A 22,425-nucleotide genomic window follows, 5' to 3' on the forward strand; every position below is an offset into this window, starting at 1 on the left:
GGTCAACTTGGATCTTGTTTGATAGATCTTGATAAGAGGATTTTAAAAATACTAATTTTATTAAAAATCGACATCTAAATCAAAAGTTATATCGTTTTAAAATTTAAAATATTAAATTAGTCACTAAGGATATTTTGATAATATTGGTATGTGCAGGATTTTTCCAGGAAATCTTCTTGTACTTGTCCTTAATGCATTAAAGTTTTATTATGAGGGCTGTTTGACCAAATTCTCCCCATAAAAGAACTAGCAAAAACACCCCCACTTTATCAGTTGCTAGTCGGAAAAAAATTAATACTTACTTCGCGCGGGTTTTCGGTCTTTCACCATAGACCTCAAGCCAAATTAATCCCGTTTCAAAATATACACTACTCAAATTCACCAATTAAAACTATTTCCAATTAATCTTAATTCCAAACCAACCTATAATCCAAATTGTCAATTTAACCAAATCATTCTTCATTTCCAAATGATATGCCAAAATGCTCCAATGCACATTTTAAAAACGAGTTTCAATTTCCCTGAGTTGATAATTTCTACAACAATGCAATTCTCCACCAATTGTCAAGAATCTCAAATTTTTACCCATGCAATGTTAAGAAAATAGAGGTATGGCTTTCAAGTTCAAGAGATGAGATCAATACATTAACAAACCTACAATTTCCCACATTTTACAATTAGGTTTTTGTTTTAAAATTTGGGGCTTTCTCTAATTTTCTACATATCATCAATTCATCAATAGAAAAACACTTTTGGTAAGAAATGATTGAGAATAAATCAACATTTACCAAACCTTAGGTTTGTACGACTTATACCAAAATCTCTATATATTTCTCAAGATTTTTGTAATGAAAATACCACATACATCAATACAGCTCATATTTAACAAAAGTAAGACCTCAAATAAAAGAGGAGAAAATGCCCTGAAATCTGAAAGTGCCTAGATTGAAAATAGGAGCGTAAGAAAACAAAGCTCTTGACGTGCTCTTCAAATCTAAAGCTTCAAAGGAGTTGCAAATTATATTTTAGAGAAAGTAGAGAGGGAGGAGAGAATCAAAAGAGAAAGCAAAGAAAAGTGAGGGAAAAGGAAGGAAAAGACGCACTTACATGATTTTTGCCCAAGCAATTGATGACACTTGCCAGAGCGATTGGTTGCTTCCATGAGGCATCGACCGCTAGCTACTGCTTGATACACAAATTCAATTAGAGTGAAGCGATCGATAGGCAATCAATTGCTAGCTACTGGATGATGATGCACATTTAATTCAAATGGAGCGATTGGTTGGTGATTGATCACCAGCCACGTGTCACGACCTTCGTTATTTCCAAGCACTTCGTGTGGCACTTAGATGCTCACAGCTAGGCTAGTGATGCTATGTCAACCCTTAACCCTTTTAGAGAAGGTTAGCCACAAGAGAACACGAGAGAGTTTGAGAGAACCTGTTGTATTACACTAGAGAACTTTACCCTCAAGTTGGATGTTAAGTCGGTTGTTGGATGTGAGGCAAATGATCCCTTACTCCTTATATAGGCCTCTCTAGCCATCTAGGATTTTCTAGAATATATGATGAATGAGGTGTGTGGAATCCTCTTGGAGCCTTCCACAACCTTCTAGAATCCTATAAAAACTATTCTAGATCTTTTTATATTCATTCTAGAATTATATACAAGAATCTCACATCCTCTCAAGTATTCGGGGAAGTTTTGGATTCTTCCATTAGCCTCCATTCTTTTGCCCTTCCTCTTGGTAGGCAATTCTGTTTAGGCAACCTAGTGGGACATGACACATTGCACGAAAACCTAATTTAATTCAAGTGAAGCGATCGAGCACTCCAAGGGTTGCAATCGATCGTTGGCCTAGAAAACTTAGTTTTTACAAGTTCACAATGATAACTCCCAATTACGTATTTTAAACCCGAAAACAATTCCATTGCAGCTGCTGTAGCAGCAACAACAACAATAACAACAACAACAACAACAACAACAACAACAACAACAACAACGTCCAATCTCTAAAACGACAAAACCAAAGCCACAATTAATCAAATGAGGTTAAGTGGGTCGGGTTTAGACCCCGACCATTACTAATTGCGGCATTGTTTGTGAGAACTCATTTTTTTGATACTCAATTAATTGGTTAAATTATATGAAAAATGCTTTATTATTAGTATTTCAATTACTAAGTAATAGTGCTAGAGGTGTTGGAATTAGAATTAATTAGGCAACCTAGTGCTTATTTTATGGCCATTGTTTAGGCCTTGATTTTGTTTCCTTTTTATGTTATTTTCTATCTTGTGAATCTCTATCAGTATATATACACAGGCTAGTCTCTAAGCCATTTAATTCTTTCAGTCTTCTTGGTATCAAAGCCAAACCCTAACCCTAACCTTTACCCTTTTCTCTGTATTTTCATCTCAGTTGTTTGACTTCCACTCTTCGACAGTCACCACTAGGCTTTGACAACCCCTCTCTCTATCTCTCTCTTCCGACTCTTAGCCATCCCTCTCCTCACCAGTCGGCCCTTCTTGTTTCTTTGCCCAAGCTACCCCTTTGGCAGTCCTATTTCTAGCCGATAGCCCTTCTAGGGCAGTTTGACAAGTTCTGTCCCTGTTTCAGGACTTGGTGTTGATGTAGTAAGCATATTTTTCTTCGTTATTTTTGTTAGTGGGCTAACGGGTTGTTCGGTAGCAATTGTTTTGAGATTTGTGTATTGTTTTGGATTGTTAACTATACACCACCTGTTTCTCTAGCCACCATGATTGAGTCTGATGTTTTTCCTGTGGTTCCTGTTAAACCTGTTCCTGTGAATCCAGGTTTTTCTCTCTCACACCATACTCCGATTCATTGTGTTACAAGTGGTGTTGAATAGAAAAAATTTCACTGCCTTGAGTTGTTCCCTTAAACTCTATTTAGGGGGAAATGGGAAAACTCATTGGCTTTGATCTACCATTACTCAGCCGAACGCTACAGATTCTTCACGTGGTTAATGGGATATTGACAACTGCACTATCTTGGTACGGATGTTCAATTCCATAGAGGGCCGGATTTATCATATGTTCTTATACTATGATATCATTCTAGTTTATGACGTGCCTTATCTCAGTTGTATGTTCATGCTCATAATTATATTCACATCTTTGAGCTTTATTTGGACATTGCTTGTCTTTCTAAGTCTGCTTTGGGTATTTCTGTGGCTGATTTTTTTGGGAATCTTTAGGCATGTTGAGAAGAATTGGCTCAATATGAGCCTTTGACTGATCTTCCAATCAAGGCTGCTTCACTTGTGACCAAGAGACTTGCTCGACAGCATACATATTAGTTCTTGATAGGTTCAAACTCTGAGTTCGAGTATCTTCGTATTCAGAAACACATCTCCTCTGCCTTCCCTTTATGATGTTTTTGCTATTATTGATAGCAATGAGCGCTGCCGTCAGTTGGTTCCACCTGTTTCTACTCCACAAACTAGGCCTCGTTCTTCTACTGGGAAGGTAATTTGTCATCATTGTGGAGAACTAGGCCATGTCAAGGCTTGTTGTTTCAAACATCATCCTGAGTTGAGACAACGTTTCTCTCGTGCTTGTCCATCTAACTCCTCCCGTACTACTGCTGTTGTGGAGATTGTCCTGAGTTCCACTACTCCAAATTTGCGTCTCCTTCAGATTTAGATTGGTCAACTTCAAGCTCAACTTGATTTTATGATATCTTCAGGGCCATCATCCTTGACTACCACTTTGGCTACAGGTACTCCTACTGCTTTCCATGTTCGCTTTGCACGTCCTACTTGGGTTTTGGATTTTGGGGCTAATGACCACATGACTGGTGAGCTTTCCTACCTTTTTTCTCCAGTTCTTGCTACCACCCAAACTGTTTGCCTTGCTAATTGTTCTACTACATTTGTTCGTCATGGGGGCGATGTTCCTCTATCTACTGATATTATTCTTTCGTTTGTCCTACATGTCCCTAATTTTGCGTATAATCTTTTGTCTGAGTCAACTTGCCAAGGCTTTTCATTGCGCCGTCATTTTCTTACCCGATTCTTGCTTGTCATAGGACCTGATTTCGAAGAGGGTTTTTGGTAGGGGATATGAGCGTGACAGTTTATACTACTTTGGAGATCTACCAGATCAGCTGCTTCTTTCTAGCTTTTCCGCTTCTGTGTTAACTGAGGATTTATTAGTTTTTTCTTTTAAGACTTTAGCATTGTGGCATGCTCGTCTGGGTCATGCAAATTTTCAATATTTATTTTTACTATTTTCAAATTTTAATAAAGCTTGTAAGACTAAGAAGTTTCAATGTGATGTGTGTGAGTTAGCTAAACATACCCGTACTACTCATATTCCTTGTATGCGTTGTGCTCCTTTTGTGTTTGATCTTATTCATTTTAATGTTTGAGGCCCTTCACCTGTTACTGCTCTGTCTAGCCATAGATATTATGTGACCTTTATAGATGACCACACTCGTTGTACTTGGATTTATCTTATTAAGCGTAAATCTGATGTATTTCCCATATTTGTTTAGTTTCTTCAGATGGTTAAAACCCAATTTCACATTGTTGTTTGAAATATCCGATCTGATAATGGGAGGGAATACATTTCTGATGCTTTTTGTTCCCATCTTAATCAAGCTGGTATACTTCAACGACTTACTTGTCCTAATACTCCTGAACAAAATGGGATTGCTGAACGGAAAAACCGCCACATTATGTCTTTGGTTTGTTGTCTTCTCAAGGGAATGACTCGGGGGAGTGAATGTACCTAAGTATTATTGGCGTAATGTTGTTCTTACTATGGTTTATCTTATTAATTGCACTCCTAGTCGTGTCTTGCATGGTCTTGCCCCTCTCCAGGCCTTACACCCTTTTAGCACTTTCTTTCCTCTCCTACCTTGGATTTTTGTGTGCACTTGTTTTGTTCAAAACCGGAGTCCTACTCACACTAAGATGATAAGGCTATTAAATGTATTTTGGTAGCGTATTCTACTATGTCCAAAGGGTATCAGTGCTATGATCCTAGCACTCGTAGGTACTATCATTCTTATGATGTGACGTTCTGTAAGACTCCTTTTTTGGTACTCGCCCTTCTGTGCATGATTCCTCTTTTATTCCTATCCCATTTTTGGGATCTGATGCTCGGCCTCTTCCCATTTTTCATGAGGTTGAGGCTGTCTCTCTTGAGTTTGAAGTTGATGCTGCTCCTCCTCTATTGCAGGTATATGCTCGTCGTCCTCGTCTCCTATCAACAGCCTCTCTGATAAATGGGTCAAGTGATTCTCTCCTTTGGTTACTGTTCCTCGTCGAAACCCGCGTAATAGACATTCCCTTGGTTGTCTTGGATATCTTTGCAGTATTAATAATCCTATTTCCTAGTATCTTTCTTATGAGAGTGTTTCCCTGCCTATCGTTCCTTCCATGGCAAGCTCGAGTTGGAAACTATTCTTCGTTCTATTTCAGAAGCTCTTCATAATCCCAAGTTGGGTGGTTGCTATGTAAGCAGAGATGACAGCTTTAAAACAGAATCAAACTTGGTAGCTTGTCTCTCTTCCATTTGGTGAAAAGCCTGTTGGCTGTAAATGGGTGTTTACTATTAAGTATCTTGTTATTGGTACTGTGGACCTCTACAAAGCACGGCTAGTTGCCAAGGGCTTTACTTAGGTTCCTAACAAGGATTTTAGGGCTACATTTGCACCGGTCGCCAAGCTTACCTCTGTTCGGCTCCTTATCTCTCTTATGGCCTCGCATTCTTGGCCTTTGCATCAACTGGATGTCAATAATGCCTTTTTGCATGTGGACTTACTTGAGACTACTTATGGATCCTCCACCTGGTTTTCGGGCTGAGGGGGAGTATGCAAGCAAAGTGTGTTTACTACGCCAAGTCCTTATATGGGCTTAAACAGACTTTTCAGGCCTAGTTCTGCTGCTTTGGTTTTGTTATTGTATCAATGGGCTTTGTTCAGTGCCACTCAGATGCTTTATTTGCAGAACTCTAGTCAGTGTATTATTTTGGTTTATGTTGATATCATTCTTACAGGTGATGATGCAATTGGCATAAGACAAGTAAAGAGGGATTTGAGTCAAACATTTGATATTAAGGATCACGGTCCTCTCAAATATTTTGGGTATTGAGGTGCTCGCTCATGTCGAGGGATTTTGTTGTCCTAAAGGAAGTATGTTCTTTATCTTCTTCAAGACACTGGGATGCTAGGGTGTAAGCTAGCTTCTACTTCTATGGATCCTAACCTCAAGCTTACATTAGAGTCTGGCGAATTACTAAAGAATCCAGATATGTATCGGCGTCTAGTTGGCCGTCTCATATACTTGACTAATACTAGACCCAACTTGACATTTACAGTTGGTGTTGTAAGTTAATTTATGCATGTATCTCATATAGAGCATCTTGATGCGGTTTATCATATTTTGTGGTATTTGAAGACTTCTTCTGGTTTAGGATTAGTTTTCATAGTTGATCCTCAATCAGGACTCTCTTGTTTCACTGATGCAAACTATGTACGATCTAGAACTGATAGACTGTCAATGTCTGGTTTCTGTACTTTTTATGGTGATCATCTTATATCATGGAAAAGTAAGAAATAGGTTGTTGTTTCTAGGTCTTCTGCTAAAGCTGAGTATCGGGCAATTGCACAGGGTACATGTGAAGTTTTGTGGCTTCGCTCTATTCTGCATAGTTAGGATTTTTTGAGGATGCTTTCTCTCCTTTGTTTTGTGACAACAAATCAGCTATTATGTTATCAATTGATTCAATACTTCCTGAGCGGACAAAACACATTGAGGTTGACATACATTTCATTCGAGAAAAGGTTCAGATTGGTATTATGAGTCCATCCTTTATCTCTTCTTTTGAGCAAGTAGTTGATATGTTCACAAAGTCTGTTGGTCTAACATTACTTCAATCATCTATTGTCAAGCTGGGTGTGCTGAATGTCTTCGTACCAGCTTGAGAGGGAGTGTTGGAATTAGAATCAATTAGTGCTTATTTTATGGCCATTGTTTAGGCCTTGATTTTGTTTCCTTGTATTTTATATCCTATCTTGTAAATCTCTATCGGTATATATACACAGGCTAGTCTCCATTCTAGACTAAGCCATTCCATTCTTTCATTCTTCTAGAGGCCCCATAGCTGGAATTAATTTTTGAAATCCCTCCATTAGACTTTTCTATAAGAATTTGTGTGTTTTATAAATTTAGGTTTTGAAATTAACTAATAAACTAATCTAGACTAAGTTAGTAACGAACAAAACCAACCGAGTTGTGGTGGAGGAACAAAGTAGAATCTTGAGCACAAGGATGAAACCTAAGTTGAGTAACAGCAGTATGAAAACGGTCATTTCAAGCATGGGGAGATTGCTTCAAACTATAAAGAGTACGGCGAAGATGACACACCTGCCCAGAAGGATGAAGAAGACCAGGGAAAGGACCCATGTAGACCTTCTCGACTAGATGATCATTCAAAAAAGCATTCTTAACATCCATTTGATTGTGAGGCCAATGACGGACAGTAACCATAGAAATCATAGTACGAATAGTAGTCATGTTGGCAACAGGGCCAAGGTTTCCTCATAATGAAGACCATACTTTTGTGAGAAACCTTTGACAACTAGGTGAACTTTATAACGTTTGAGAGAACCATCATAATGAGTCTTGCCTTTATAAATTCATTTGCAACCAACCAGATTCTTGCCAATAGGCAAAGGAACCCAAGTAGTAGTCTTCTGCAAAGCAGATAACTCATCCTCCATAGCTCGAACCCAATTAGGATCCTGACAGGCTTCCTTGTAAGACTAGGGTTCTAAAAATGAATGAATAGTAGACAAGAAGGTGCAGTATGAAGGAGAAAAACATATTTTAGAAAAATCAAGTTTGACTACCTGTTTATGGTGGCGAATGGGATATTAACGGTCATCAGGATCAGTGTCTTCAGAAGCAGGAGGATCAACAACATGGGTGGATATTGACTGTCATCATGATTAGTGTCTTCAGAAGCAGGAGGATTAACAGCATGGGTAAATAACCAGTGGAGGAAGAGCCTTCCAAATAGAATAAACACATTGGAGGAGTAGAAAGGGGAGCAGGAGGAAAAGAGGGAACAAGCTCATGGGGGATAGAAGAGATGTACTCAGTAGGAGGGGGAGTATGAGGAGAAGAGAGAACAAGCTCGTAGGGGACAAGAGAGATGTAACTCATCAAGAGGGATCCCAGAAGGAAATTTATCAATGTGAACTAAATCCACTTTAGAAATAAGGGACAGTGAGAGGAGGAAGCTGGAAGTAAGATAGGCGTTTGAGAAAGGCAACATGGCTAGAGATATAAAGGTGACGAGAGACAAGATCATAACAACGATAGCCTTTTTGAGGAAGACTATATCCCAAAAACACACAAAGAACAGACCGGGCACTAAGCTTGGTTCTATCTTTTTGGGAAGAAGGACAAAATAGGTAGACCCAAAGATGTGAAGAAGAGAATAATTCATGACTTGGGAAAACAAGGCCTCATAAGGGAAACGACCAGAAAGAAGAGGGGTAGGCATACGATTGAGGAGAAAAGCAGCCGTAAGAACTGTCTCTTCTCAAAATGGGATGGGAATCGAAGCAGAGAAGAGAGGAGACCGAGCAGTGTCAAGCGTATAACGGTGTTTACGCTCAGCCCTACCCTTTTGAACGGGTGTTTCAGAATAGGAAATTTAGTGAATGGTATTGGCCAAATACTCACAAAACTTAGTTTTAAAATATTCTCCACCCAAGTCAGACCGTAATAGTTTAATAGTAGACCTAAACTTTGTGTAGTGATCATAGACTGAAAAGTATAGTATATCTGATAGAAGTGGACTTATGAGTCATAAGATGAACCCATGTAACGGTGCAGTCATCAACAGACAACACATAGTATGCAAAACCTCTTTTGGTGAGAACAAGATAAGGGTCCCATATATTAGTATGAACCAAAGAAAACGGTATATTAGAATACAAGTACTTTTACGAAAAGGTAAAACTATCATTTTGGCAAGTTTACACCCCCGACACATGGTAAGTTGACTAGGAGAAACTTTGCCCAATAAATCTGACTGAGCTAAAGATCATAAATGATCAGTAGATAAATGCCCTAATCGAGAATGCCACAAATAAATAGGACTCGACGGAGAATGTAACTGAAAGAGGAAAAAACAGTTAGAGAGGTAGTTATAGGCAAATGCAAGCTTCTACTACATAGAAGTCTTCAACTCTATGTTCGGTCCCAATCTGTTGGTTGGACATTCGATCCTGCACAGAACAGATAGAAGAAGAGAAGATAACATAAAAATTGGAGGCATTAAACTGACTGTTAGATAGTAAATTGATAGATAACTGAGGATCATAAGGGATAGCTAGAATAGTGACGACAAACATCGTAGACGGTAGGACAGACCCAATGGATATAACAGACATACCTGACCCATTAGCAGCATTAATTATAACAGAAAAGGGAGGGGGAGTACAATTTTGAAGTAAGGAGAGATGATGAGTTATATAATGAGAGGCACCAGAGTCAAAAAGCTAGATAGACAAAGAGATACCTGAAGAAGACTCAAGCAAACTAAATGAAGAGAGGAAACAGTGGAGGTAGACGGTGATGGTTGGGAGGTAGACAATATATGTTGAAGTTGAGCAATCTGAGTACTCAAGGAAGCCAAGTTAGGATCAATAGCTAGAGCAGATGCAGTATAAGCGGTAGGAGGTCGAAACATGCTATAAGAAGAGGCGCGGAACTAGGTTTGAGACTACTGAGAAGACAAGGTAGGTAGACGTCCCTTGGGACAATGATACTTCTAATGGCCGTTTCTGATTACAGAAAGCACACTCATCCGAAGCCAATAGGCTATTTTTTGGCCTAACAATCTTATCATCCGACATTGTAATAAAACAAAAGTTTGGTGTCAAGTGATCAGATGATTACAAGCTGATGGGCCAAAATACAAATAAGGATCTTTCACCAAGTCAACAATTAATACTAGTGATAAAACCAAGAAGAGAAGTCACGAAATCAACAGAGGAGAGAGAACCCTATTGCGAATAGCAACAGTGGAGAGAGACCTATCGTGAGTCAAAAGCAAAGACAGAGATCACAAACCTTTGGTTTTTCAAACTAGTCGAACCAGATGAAGCAACCAAATGGGTCGAATGAACGACCTAAATAGGTTGAACGAGAGAGACGAAGCAACCGGATGAGTCAGAGACAACTCGACGAGTCATGACTAACAGAGTTTCTAGAGAAGACAAAAACCAGCGAACACTAAGAAGATGAAGCACTGAGGAGATAAAGACTTGCGAAGCACGACTCGACTACGAATTGCGCATCAGAAAACAGATGGATCACCTACCCAAGAGAGAGAGCACGGATTAGAGAACAATGATGACGACTCTAGGGTTTCGAATCAGAGAGGACTTAGAATGATTAGAGGCAAAGCTAGGGTTTCACACACGACTTTGATACCATGTAAGAATTCTAAACAACTCTGTATATTCAATTGTGAAGCAATACAATGTTTACATCTAATTTATATAGCAATTCTAAGCCTAATCCTAAATAGGAAACAAGAATAAACTTAAGAATAAAATATTTACACAATCTAATACAATCTAAAATATTGACACCAATATATATATATATACTAATATTCTCACAATCTGTACATACATATATATTAATAGAGAGAATCTAGTAAATTGGTGCGGAGCATGGCCAGCACACCTTTTCCCAGTTGGTCAACTTGGCCTAGACAAGCATGCCTTACACCTTGTGTAAGACAATGCTTACGCTCAACCTCAAGCTAGATTAGAGAAAAGGGTTGCCAATTTATGGACCAATAAGATTGCTTGCAAAAAGAGGGTTTTTGGATTTTCATTTATTTTTATTCTTCTACCCTTGAACCTATAAAATGAGCACTAGTCCCTTCCCCTCACAATTTTCTGCTGAGAGTGAAAGGAAGATGGGGAGAGAAGAGAGAAGAAAAAATGAAAGAAAGAAAGAGGAGAAAAGAGAGAGAAGAGAGAAAGAAGAAAGGAGAAAAGGGGGTAAGAAATATACTCACCCTTTGACTATTCAATCCTCTTTTCTTGTCTATTTCTGTTTACATTACTTTTTTATTGGTATGAATCCATGTTACGGAGAGTATTAGAATAGAAGAAAGGTTACTGTGAAATGAAAGAAGTTTCCTCAGAACAGTGCAGAGTTTTGTGTATATGTGTGAATTTTTGTAAAGGGATCTGACAATGTTCGAGCCCCGAAAATATTCTTCTACTCCACTGCATCCTGGGAGGCAGCAGCTACCTCGTCTTTAAAGCAACAACTTATTTATTTATTTATTTTTTCCCTACATAACTTCTTAAGTGAAACTAGTTGGAAAAGTTGGATATATGTGTTAGCTTTCGAATGTCGCCAATTTCACTTGAAACCGTCAAGTATTGAGTGAGAAAGGATTGTTTTACGAATCTGACCCTTTCGTCATATAAAATTTATTTTCTCACTGTACAGAAGTGCTTTGCTTTTGAACCCTTCTAGGAAAATCTTCCTAACTTAAATACCTAACAAATTAATTTAGAATCGCAAGGTTTCAACCCCGTTTGATAGTATTTTCCTATTTTTCTTTGAAAACTTACTGTTCTAAAATTTTTTAGAAGGCATTTGAAATTGTTATCTTCTTAAGTTAAATGCTTGACTCTATTCTGGTTATCGTGCATGTTTTTTTATGCTTATGTAAATGTGTGGTGTTGTTGTCTTTCCACTTGGACTCATTCATGTATATCATGATAATGAACTGGATTAAGTAAATTGGATGTGGGGCTGAACTGGGTGGTTTGGATCTTGACGGGACAGCCATGAAATTGGAGTTTGTAAATGGTAACATTGTTAATATTGGTTATCAAGGTGACCCTCGCTTGAAATTCTTACACAAGTTGTGTCGCGAAACCCTAAGATGGCACGAGGCATATTCTGGCTTCTTAACGGATTTTGGTTTTGGGATAAGGGTTGTAGTGCGGTGTGGCACATTTTGAATGTGACTAAGAGGGAGTTCGAATAGCTCTTGGCTATTGTCTAGTGGGCGTGTTTTCCTATTGGGCTTCGAGCTCGTGGCGTATTAAGCCAGGTACCAAAGAAGCGGGCAAAGCAGGAAAAGATTTTGGAGGTGATGAACAATTTTACAAGCCTTGGCTAACCTAGGAGCTTTTAGAAATTCTCTCTTCCTTGGATTACGTTTTTAATATTTACTGGACTTGAACACCACGCGTAGTGGAATTATTTAGTTTCAAATGATTTACTCAGAATGATGTTAATCTTAAATTCATGTTTTTGGATGAATGTAAGGAATGATCTATGTTCAGCACTATCTAAATTTTATGGTTATCACCACGATTTTATTTCCAAATTTATGGTGGTATTATTCAGTGATGTATTGACACTAGCATCAAGAAACGTAAAGAAGACTACTCTTTATGGAAGGAATTCCGATGTTGATTACTTGACAGCCATGCCATCATTGAATACCTACATTTTTTAAGTCTGTGCTTTCTAGTGTCTAATCTCCAAATTTGTGGTTGTAAGCTCTTTCAAGACAAGGTTATAATCCATCCCTTCTAACAAATCTATTGCCTCCTTTATGGCATACAGTTGTTGCCGTGGACCTCTATACCCACTTGCAGCTAGAGCATTCAAAACAAGATTACTCTTGCACAAAATGAGTTTATATGGGCATCATGCAGACTTCAAAAATAAATTTCTTTCACAATAATGATATGAAGTTGTGGATTTGTTGCTTTTCATGCTCATTACAAGAACTCCTATTTTCACTTTATTGCAAATGCCTTTGTGGTTAAGTTTCTTTTTTTTTTTTTAATTTTTTTTTTAGAGAGCAAAGATGATGCTAACTTCGTGATTCCATGTTGCTTCATAGCATGTATAGGAAAGGAAATTACTACCTCAATAGTAGATAATGCATCTTTGGATTGCTAGTGGTCTTGGAATCTTATGACAAGATTGGGGGAAACACCTCGCGATAAAGAGTAGACTTGAGTGGAAATTGTGGATGGCATCTACTCAATTTAGTATTTCTCCTTCATGCTTCTTTATAAACCTCTTCTAGATTAACCAAGATTCTGAAGAAAATAAACATCAAACTTTAATTTGACTTGGTTTTTCATAAAAAGGACAATATTAGCTCAATGAGAGGACATTGGGGCAGGGGTTGCTAATGGTGGTTGAACCCCCATGATAAGCTTGGGTGAGGCACCCACAAGACATCTTTGTGAAGTGTGGATGGCATTGACTCAATTGTTGCCGTTGTCCTCCGTGATTCCTCATCAATCTCTTCTAAATATTAGTTGCCAGAATCGCGTAGCAAGAGTGACATTTTCGCTCTAGAATTGTAATTTTGTAGTTCAGAGCGAGAATCTATTCAGAAACCACATTCCCATTGAGATAATATCACAGCTTCAACTTGGGGTTAGTTTGCTCAAACATATGAATCCCAAAGAAACAAAAGAAAATGTGTACAACATAGATTTATAATATGTACAGTATAAAAGGATGAACATATCAATCCACATCATAATGAAATAACGGCACAAAATGAAGAACAAATCAAAATAGGGACAGAAACATATGCTAGACAATACAATGCCAATTTACCATGGTTGTATTTAATAAAGTAGGGACAAGAACAAATGGTACACAATACAATGACAATTTACCGTGCTTATATTTAATAGTTTGAATGCTAGTGTATTGTAGACATTTAAAGTATTTATTGTAACTAAGAAAAACATGTAATATATTTATTTATGAAATACATTAACTTTCCTGTAGGCACTCCCAACCTTTAACTCTTCTATTTTCCCTCACCCTCACCCTCTGCCTCTGCCTCTGCCTCTCCCCCTCCCTGCCCAGATTGCTAATTTATTCAATTAAGTTATAAAATTAATTGGGATTTTCGGAGGAACAATTAGCAAAGGTTCACTTGATTTTGTTGTTTGAAGAAGAAAAATGACACTAAGGAGATGATTACAATCGATTTGAGTATTTTAACTACTAGTTGTCCTCAAACCATTATTGTAGCATTTATCCTTCATGGCTCCTCATTAATCTCTTTTGGATTAATCCAATTTTCGAGGATAGTAACCATAAAAAGTTGACTTGATTGTTTGAAGAAGGAAATATGATCTCAAAGGAGATGAGTTCATTGATTGCCTGTGGTCCTCTAACTCTCGTGATAAGATTGAGAGAGACATGTTCCAAATGTGCTCAATAGTGACCTAGATGTAAAATAAAATTTTGATATTTCTCCTAAAATGTTCTTTTTTGTTAATTTTTTTTTTAATATTTTCCATAAGTATAATAAATTCAAATTAGAGTGCAATCCGTACACAAATGAAAAAAAAGAAGGAAGAAAACTATACGACAAAAATCTATTCAAAGGTCTCTACAAATTCCAAACAGTGGTTTAAGGATGGATTAATTGTTCCCAAAACCGAACTAAACAAAATAGACCCAAAAAAATTGTTGTTCAACCCCAAAATTGGCTTTGTTTACCAACAAAAGTTCTTGTGTTATTTTCTCCCCAAACTAGTCACATGATCGCCAAAGAGGCCAAACACCAATCCCTCTTTCTCCTCACATGAGCACCTCTCTAGGAGCGAAGAAGTTCCCATTACATTTCTAAGAAACGTACAAACCACTCCAAACAAGAAAAGAATCTAGGACCCACTCCCATGCCACCTAGCGATGGATAAGAATATGACTCACATGTTCCTCATCATGCTTGAACATGCAACACCAACTAACATGTTCTTACTTACCTCTTTCTAATCAACTTATCAATGGCAACGATTTTTCCATGTGTTGCACACCTCATGTAACTCCAAATATACCAAATAAATGTGATTGTAGCATGGTCCATAATTACTATTCTATTGAACCTCTATGGTCAAAACGCTTGAATAAGAGGAAATCAGGAATGTGTAAATGACAAGTTATACATATTGAATTAGTTAAAAAAAGAAGAGAAGGATCTTTTATTTTGGTTGTGTAGTTGCTAGGAAGCATGAATGATTACCTAATTTACCAAATTTAATGCACAATAAATAACATGAATGTATAATGTATTGATTTCTTCTTGCTTTAAAATGCCCTTTTAGTTAAGCTTCAATTAAGCTAATGATATGAGAAAACACCTTGGATGGTTGTTTAGAAAATTTCCCAGTTTTTAGAGTCTATGCATAGCTAATGATGTTTATGCAATCTAACTCAAAGTTGGTCTGTCTAAAGCAAAGACAAGGCATAACATTTTAGATATTGCTAATTAAGTGAAGAAGAGGCATCACATCTTGGACATTTATGCTTAGCTTGCTTTGCTTCTGGTTTGCTAAATTTTTGAACTTCCCAAAACGACCCCTTAATGAAAAACAAGAGTGAGATTTACAGAGGGGGCTTGAAAGTGACAAAATGTAGTGAAGAGAGATTTGCACAACATAACACCTTCGAGCACTATAGTATTTTTTGAATGGGCTTTCTTTACTCTTAGTTTGTCAAACTTTCTTTGCTCTTAGATTTTGATGGGTGTATATTGTATTACGCTATTAGCTGTTTTAGATGGAATCCAGGGTAAGAGGGTTAATGAGTGCGATCTTCCTTAGCCAGTTCAGCCATAGGCTTATTCTAATTTATGGTGGAAGCTGCTGGACAAAATACTCTTTTGGGTTTTGATTTGGTTAGGGCTTGTCTACTAAGTTTGGCCCTCCTTAATATTATATTAGAGTAGTTTTGAAAATGGCCTATATTAAGGCTATGCTTTGGGTCGGATACCCTTATTTTTATTTTATTTTATGTTTATTTTTTTTCACATCATAAAACCACATTTAGTATAATATTTGACCCTAGGGATTTGTTGGGTTGTAACTAAACTACAATTTAGATTTGGCGAGTTAAAAAATTTTTAATCAATGGTTCTTTTCTCAAAATCGTTATTAGTATTGCCTTTTTTTAACTAGTAAATTTTGTTGAAAATAATAGACATTTTTGTAGTCATTCCATTCCTATCAAGAATTTTTCTTCATTTATATGTTTTCCTTTGAATAAATCCAATTTAAGAAAATTGACGATCGCCAGCTAAGATAGTAATTTTGGTGCTTTTGAAGCTTTTTGCGACAAGGGTTCTTCTTTATGTGGAAATACAGAACCAATTATCAATCTTTCCTATTCATAACATAGACATTAGTGATATTCTAGAAGTCTATTTCTAAAATTTTTACAAAAACTAAGTTAACACATGGAATTTCTAAGAATTTTTAAATGATCTCTCACCCAAAATATAAATGAAGAAAATTCATGATTAGAATGGAATGATTGCAGATTCATGATAGCCATTTTTGCTGGCCATTTTTTGTAAATTCATGATAGCCATTTTTGCAATCATTCCATTCTTATCATGAATTTTCTTCATTTATATTTTAGGTGAGAGATCATTTAAAAATTCTTAGAAATTTAATGTGTCAACTAAGTTTTTGTAAAATTCTTAGAAATAGACTTTTAGAATGTCACTAATGTCTATGTTATGAGTAGGAAAGATCAATAATTTGTTCTGTATTTCCACATAAAGAACACTTGGGGCAAAAAGCACCAAAATTACTATCTTAGCTGGCAATTGTCCATTTTCTTAAATTGGATTTCTTGAAAGGAAAACAAAACATTAAGAGAGAGATCTCCCAAAAGGGAACTATAGAAAGGATCATAAATGGTCAGTAAACTTCAAAAGACAAAACAAGCACCATAATCGTTATACTGTTGGAAGAACATGTGTTTCACTAATGAATCCTACCAAGGAGCTTAGTATCTTAGAGGCCTATTATTGGAAAAACTACGAGTTCCAAGGCCAACGATGCTTTACAGGACAAAATGTCGTGCCCCTTCAAGTTTGTATATATTGTTTCCAAGGGCCTTAGACAGTTACACTGTAATTACCTCAGTAGCATCTCAACTTCCCAAATGCCATCATCATTTTGCTTTTCTAAGATCTCACGACAATGCCAGGATTTCCATTAATGAAGGATCACTTACCTTGCAAACTGGCTCATTTTGAGAGCAAACATTAAAAATTTTATAATTTATTTACATGCTTCATTATTGTCTTTAAAAACATTTTTGAGGCTACCTGGATCACCTTAAGTTGATGCAACTTTCAAGCCTAAAATGCCTTGATACTTTAAATGCTAGGCAAGAATTAGGCTTTTGTATTGTGTCATGGTCAAAGGTGCACTTTTGTGTGTGTGTGTGTGTGTTTTCTTTCATGTCAACTGATGATTCTCATGCCTTTTGTGTCAAATTTAATTTTTTTCTCTTTTAGTCGTGAATGTGAATTATCTAACCATATGTTTAGATTAAATTACACCCTAACACCACACATTTATATTTATTATCTGAACTGTTAGAATAGGAAATGTTAGAATAGGAAATTATATTCATATATATTTTTATTTTTTTATTTTTCCCTTGATTGATGTAATGACCTGGCTCATAATTTATGTCTTATGGCATATCTGTAATTAGTTATTATTATCAATATAAAAGGGTATGAGGTCTCACTCATTCCCTATCCTTTTCTCTTCTTTAAACCTTCATGGTATCAGAGCCACCACAAACCTAACCACCGCCAAACCCAATACACCGACAGCCCCCACACAGCCACCACCAAGCTTCCCATTTTGATAGGTGTTCCACCTCTACCTAGCCCAGTCGGCTCTTGCCTCAGGGCTTCTTGGCCCCGTTACATTCTGCTAAAGGCTGTCGGGTGCTGCCCTAGCTCCATTGATCCCTGATGCAGGCTGCCCAGCCTAGTTGCAACATCATGGGTCGCCAATAGGGCCTTGTAGCGTTGTTGTTGAGTCATGCTGACTAATCAGCCTGGCCGACTGCCCCAGGGTCCTTTGCCAGCCTTAGACGACTCCAACTGCTCCTGTTCTTACCTTTCTTCTTCGCTTGATTACATGTTTTAATCAGGTTCATTCACCTGTCCCATTTACGTTCTCTTCTTTATATATATATATAGAATAAATGAGTGCTTAATTTTTTTTTCCCACTATTTTTTCGTGGTCATAGTGCTTCCTATTCCTCCTTTATCTTCCGGGTTTGTGATTGACATTTAGTTTTAGGGTTCCTTAGTAGAATATCCATGGTAGATTTTACTAGTGTGTCCACTACTTCTCAAACACCTAAGAGTGAGAGTTCCATTATACCTCCTACTATGACTGATAACCTCAACCCTGGTCTCAAATCACCACCACTCTATTTAATGGTTAGAACTATCTAGCGTGGTTGCAGAGTTTGACTATCTTTTTGAAGAGCAGAGGGAAGATGGGGTATGTTGATGGCAGGATACAGGCACCCACCACCACGGACTCGAGTTATGACTAGTGGGAGATCACCAACTCCCTCATTATGGGTTAGGTATGAAGCTTCTCTATATTGGTTTCCAAGGCAACAGTTCAAAGAGGAGTTGTGATTTTAGGATGAACTCTCATCCTCCAATTTACCTTTTTGGAATGTCAATTGTGAGGTTGTAAGAGCATTAGGAATAGATGATCAAAATAAAATCATAATTCAAGGATGCAAGCACATAATGGCACAATGAGCACTTCTTTGATTGTCATTTACATTTATTGTAATTTTTTATGGAAGCAATAGTAGAACCATAAATATAACACTAGATTAAGGGATCATATATTCAAATTGTACCTATTTGATCTTTTTCTAGATCGTCTTCCAATCCAAACTAGAGGTTAGTATGGTAGATATTTTTTTCTTTTCCCGTAACTTGGCATGTCACGCTTTGCTGATACATTATGACATTTCCATATCATTGTCAATATGCATGTGTATCTTAGCTTCAAGCATGGTAAGATCTACTTATTGAGCGTTCTTGTTCGTGCTACTATTGTTAGACAATTAGTGTCTATAGAAACTTCTCGCTAATTTTTTGTTTTCGGAATCTTTCTTTGTGTCACTTTGTTTAGGTTGGTGCAATAAACGTTTAGTAAAAAATAATTCATACTGACAAAATGATGCATTCATGTTATTAAGGACATGTGTGAAGGAGTGGTGACCACTAATAGATCGCCTGCTGGAGAGACAAATAAATTGCCTATCACTGTAGGGTTACACCAAGGATCTACCTTAAGTCTTTATCTTTTTGCTTTAGTTATGGATGCGTTGACGATAAATATTCAAGATGACGTGCCATAGTGTATGCCTTTTTGCAAATGATATCGTGTTAGTGGATAAAACTAGAGAAGGAATTAACACAACGTTGGAGATTTAGAGAAAAGCACTTGAATCTAAAGGATTTCGGATAAGCAGAACTAAGATGGTACATGGAATGTAAATTTAGTAACAATAACAATGAAAGCAGAGGAGAAGTAAAGATTGAGAACCAAGAACTGCCTAAGAGTGAACATTTTCATTATTTAGGGTCGATTATCACGACGATGGGGGAGATTGATGCAGATGTGGCTCATAGGATAAAGGCGGGATGACTTAAGTGGAGAAGTGCGTCTAGGGTACTGTGCGATAAACGAATACCCACTAGATTAAAAGGAAAGTTCTATAGAACGGCTATTAGACCAGCAATGTTGTAAGGGACGAAGTGTTGGGCAACCAAGAAACATGTAGATAAGATGAGTGTTGCTGAGATGAGGATGCTGCTAAGGTAGATGTGTAGCAAGACTAGACAAGACAGAATTAAGAATGAGTGTATTCGGGAATGGGTAGGAGTAGCACCGATAGAAGATAAGTTGAGAGAGAATCGATTGAGATGGTTTGGTCATATTCAACAAAGGCAATAGTGAAGAGATGCAATGCAACGCAACGATGGTAGATGAAAGTGTTAGGGGACTGGGTAGGCCTAAATTAACGTTGTCTAGCGTTGTAAATAGAGATATGGATCTACTTAATTTGACTAATGAAATGGCTTTTGATAGAGCCGCGTGGAGAAGAAGGAGTCATGTAACCGACCCTATTTGATGGGACTTAAGGCTTGGCTTGGCTTGGCTTGGTTTGACAAAAGGATGCATGATTTAATGATTGATGCATTAATTTTATTAAAACTATATGGTCAAATGGATGAGCCACTGTTTTGTAAGGAACTAGTGAATGCAACTGTTGGTGCTGTCATGACTAAATGTTAGAAATCTTTCTTGAGGTTTACTGAAGTTACATCTTCATGAAACTTTTGATATGGTTTTAAAATCTCTGTAAGTTAAGAAGGAAAAATACTTCTAAATTGGCTTGTCTGGTGTCAAACATGTGTCAGACTCTAACACTCATTGGACACTCATCCCGACCTGTCTTATTATTTTTTAGATTCACGAACGTTATGGACGTTTGGGGACACACGTCTACTGCTTAGACATGTACAAAACAAATTACAAGTTTGAACAAAATAACTTGAGATCCAATACTAAAAGAAAAATGATATACATTTATACCTATTATTCCTTAATCTTTATTCTTATTTTGTTATGTTGCATTTTGTATCATCTTTGAATGAAATATTGATCTATATATATATACACGACATATTGACATATAACAAAAGTATATAGAACTATGGATTTTGTGCGTGTATCTATTTTATTTTTATTTATTTATTTTTTTGGGAGAATGACCATGTCATGTCTGCATGTCTGTCTCATGTGTCTGTATTCATGCATGTTAGTCTACAAGCTCTCCTCATTGCACATGACATGGAGGTGGTGCCATTGATGGCATGGGTAGTGATGGATAATCATCTATGTGGAAGTGAAGGTGGATGTGGCTATTGAACAGATGGTATTGTAGTGTTGCAGTGGTTGTGGATGTGGTAGCAGTACCTCTGCTAGAGTTGCAGCAGTACTACTTGGGTGGCTGGATACAATACGCAGTCAAGGTGTTCTTGATGTCCTTACATAGTGGTAGTGGAGCAAGCAATGAATTTCAGGCTGTTATTCTGGAGGCAGTAACAATGTTGATATGTTTTAATTCATTGATGGTTGCTGTGGAAGCCTCTACTACTACTAGTTGCAGAGATAGATGCCATTGGAGCAGTCACTTACTTTTAGACAGAAGTGGTAACGAACTGTTGCATATTGAGAGAGCCTTTAATGCAGAATACAGAAGCCTTGTAGGTATAGACCATATATGTAGTTCTGGTAGTTTAAGAAATGAAAGGCTCATGGAAAGGGAAGCATGTGTGAGGAAGTGGCAGTTCACCTGGATTGGTATGTGGAAAGCGAAGGAAGAGGTATAGTCAGTGCCAGTGGATCATCTCTTCGCTTATTGCCTTGTAGGTGGGAACATTTGAGCTCTCTGGTTATATTTCTTTTTGGGGTTTATTGGGTTTCTCTAGGGCAGTAGGATCTGTCCAATAGTTGGAGAGGAGGATGTTTTGCACTACGCAGAAAAGGAAGGCTTGTAATGGTGCTCCTCTTTGTTTGATATTTTGTGCATGGATAGAAGGCAATAGGCGATCTTCGAAGGGAGGATTTATTGTGTTTAGAAAGCTAGTTCATTTTCTGGGAGAGGGGGGAACTACTGCTTCATTGTGTTTTTTTTTTATTTTTTATGATCATCCCTACTTTGTTCGTTTTCAGCAATTTTTTCTCTCTTTGGTCGTTGGTTACGTTTGATTGAAATTGCATTCCTTTAAACTGAAATATTGCAGGGAGATGATCCAGCACAGGCCCTACACACAGAAAGTAGATGTTTATAGCTTTGGCATAGTTCTGTGGGAACTCATCACGGGGATGCTTCCCTTCCAAAACATGACAGCTGTGCAGGCGGCATTTGCAGTGGTGAACAAGGGTGTTCGTCCAAACATCCCCAACGATTGCTTGCCTGTTCTCAGTGAGATCATGACCCGATGCTGGGATGCTAATCCTGATGTCAGGCCTCCCTTTCCCCAGGTTGTCATGATGCTCGAGAATGCTGAGATGGAAATAATAACCACTGTCCGCAAGGCCCGTTTCAGGTGCTGCATGACCCAACCTATGACTATGGATTGATATGCTGAAGCTGAAACTGCGGGGGAATCTGCAGAAGTGGTAATGTAATGACAGCGCCCTCCCCCCCCCCCCCCCCCCCAAAAAAAAAAAAAAAAAAAAAAAAACTGGAAAAAAGGAATGAAAAAGGTGATTTTGTCAGCCTCTGTATCTATCAGGGTTAATTTCTGTTCTTCTGAAAGAGAAGGGGGAAGTTATGATAAGAACCTGCTTGTTTTGCTTCCAATTTTTTTTTAAATTTATTATATATATAAATTTTATGGATTAATGGAGCTGAACTAGTAATAGAGCAGAGTTGATGTGTATTTTATACATGCCTTTTGATGCTATGTTAAAATCTGCCCTGTTTAGTTGTTA

The 22,425-nt window shown here is 37.5% G+C and overlaps 1 protein-coding gene across 3 annotated transcripts in view; it reads left to right on the forward strand.

The window, feature by feature from the left end:
- Positions 1-22,425, forward strand: part of LOC114295030 (serine/threonine-protein kinase STY13) — a 35,286-nt gene extending 12,861 nt beyond the window's left edge. For all 3 annotated transcript variants that reach the window (XM_028239206.2, XM_028239214.2, XM_028239219.2), the window contains one exon: positions 21,732-22,425. In XM_028239206.2, the coding sequence (XP_028095007.1) occupies positions 21,732-22,071 (340 nt within the window). In that variant the 3' untranslated portion in view covers positions 22,072-22,425. The remainder of the gene's footprint in view (positions 1-21,731) is intronic.

The sequence above is a fragment of the Camellia sinensis genome, chromosome 13 (genome assembly GCF_055761805.1).
Source record: "Camellia sinensis isolate YWXY chromosome 13, ASM5576180v1, whole genome shotgun sequence".
NCBI lineage: Eukaryota > Viridiplantae > Streptophyta > Magnoliopsida > Ericales > Theaceae > Camellia > Camellia sinensis.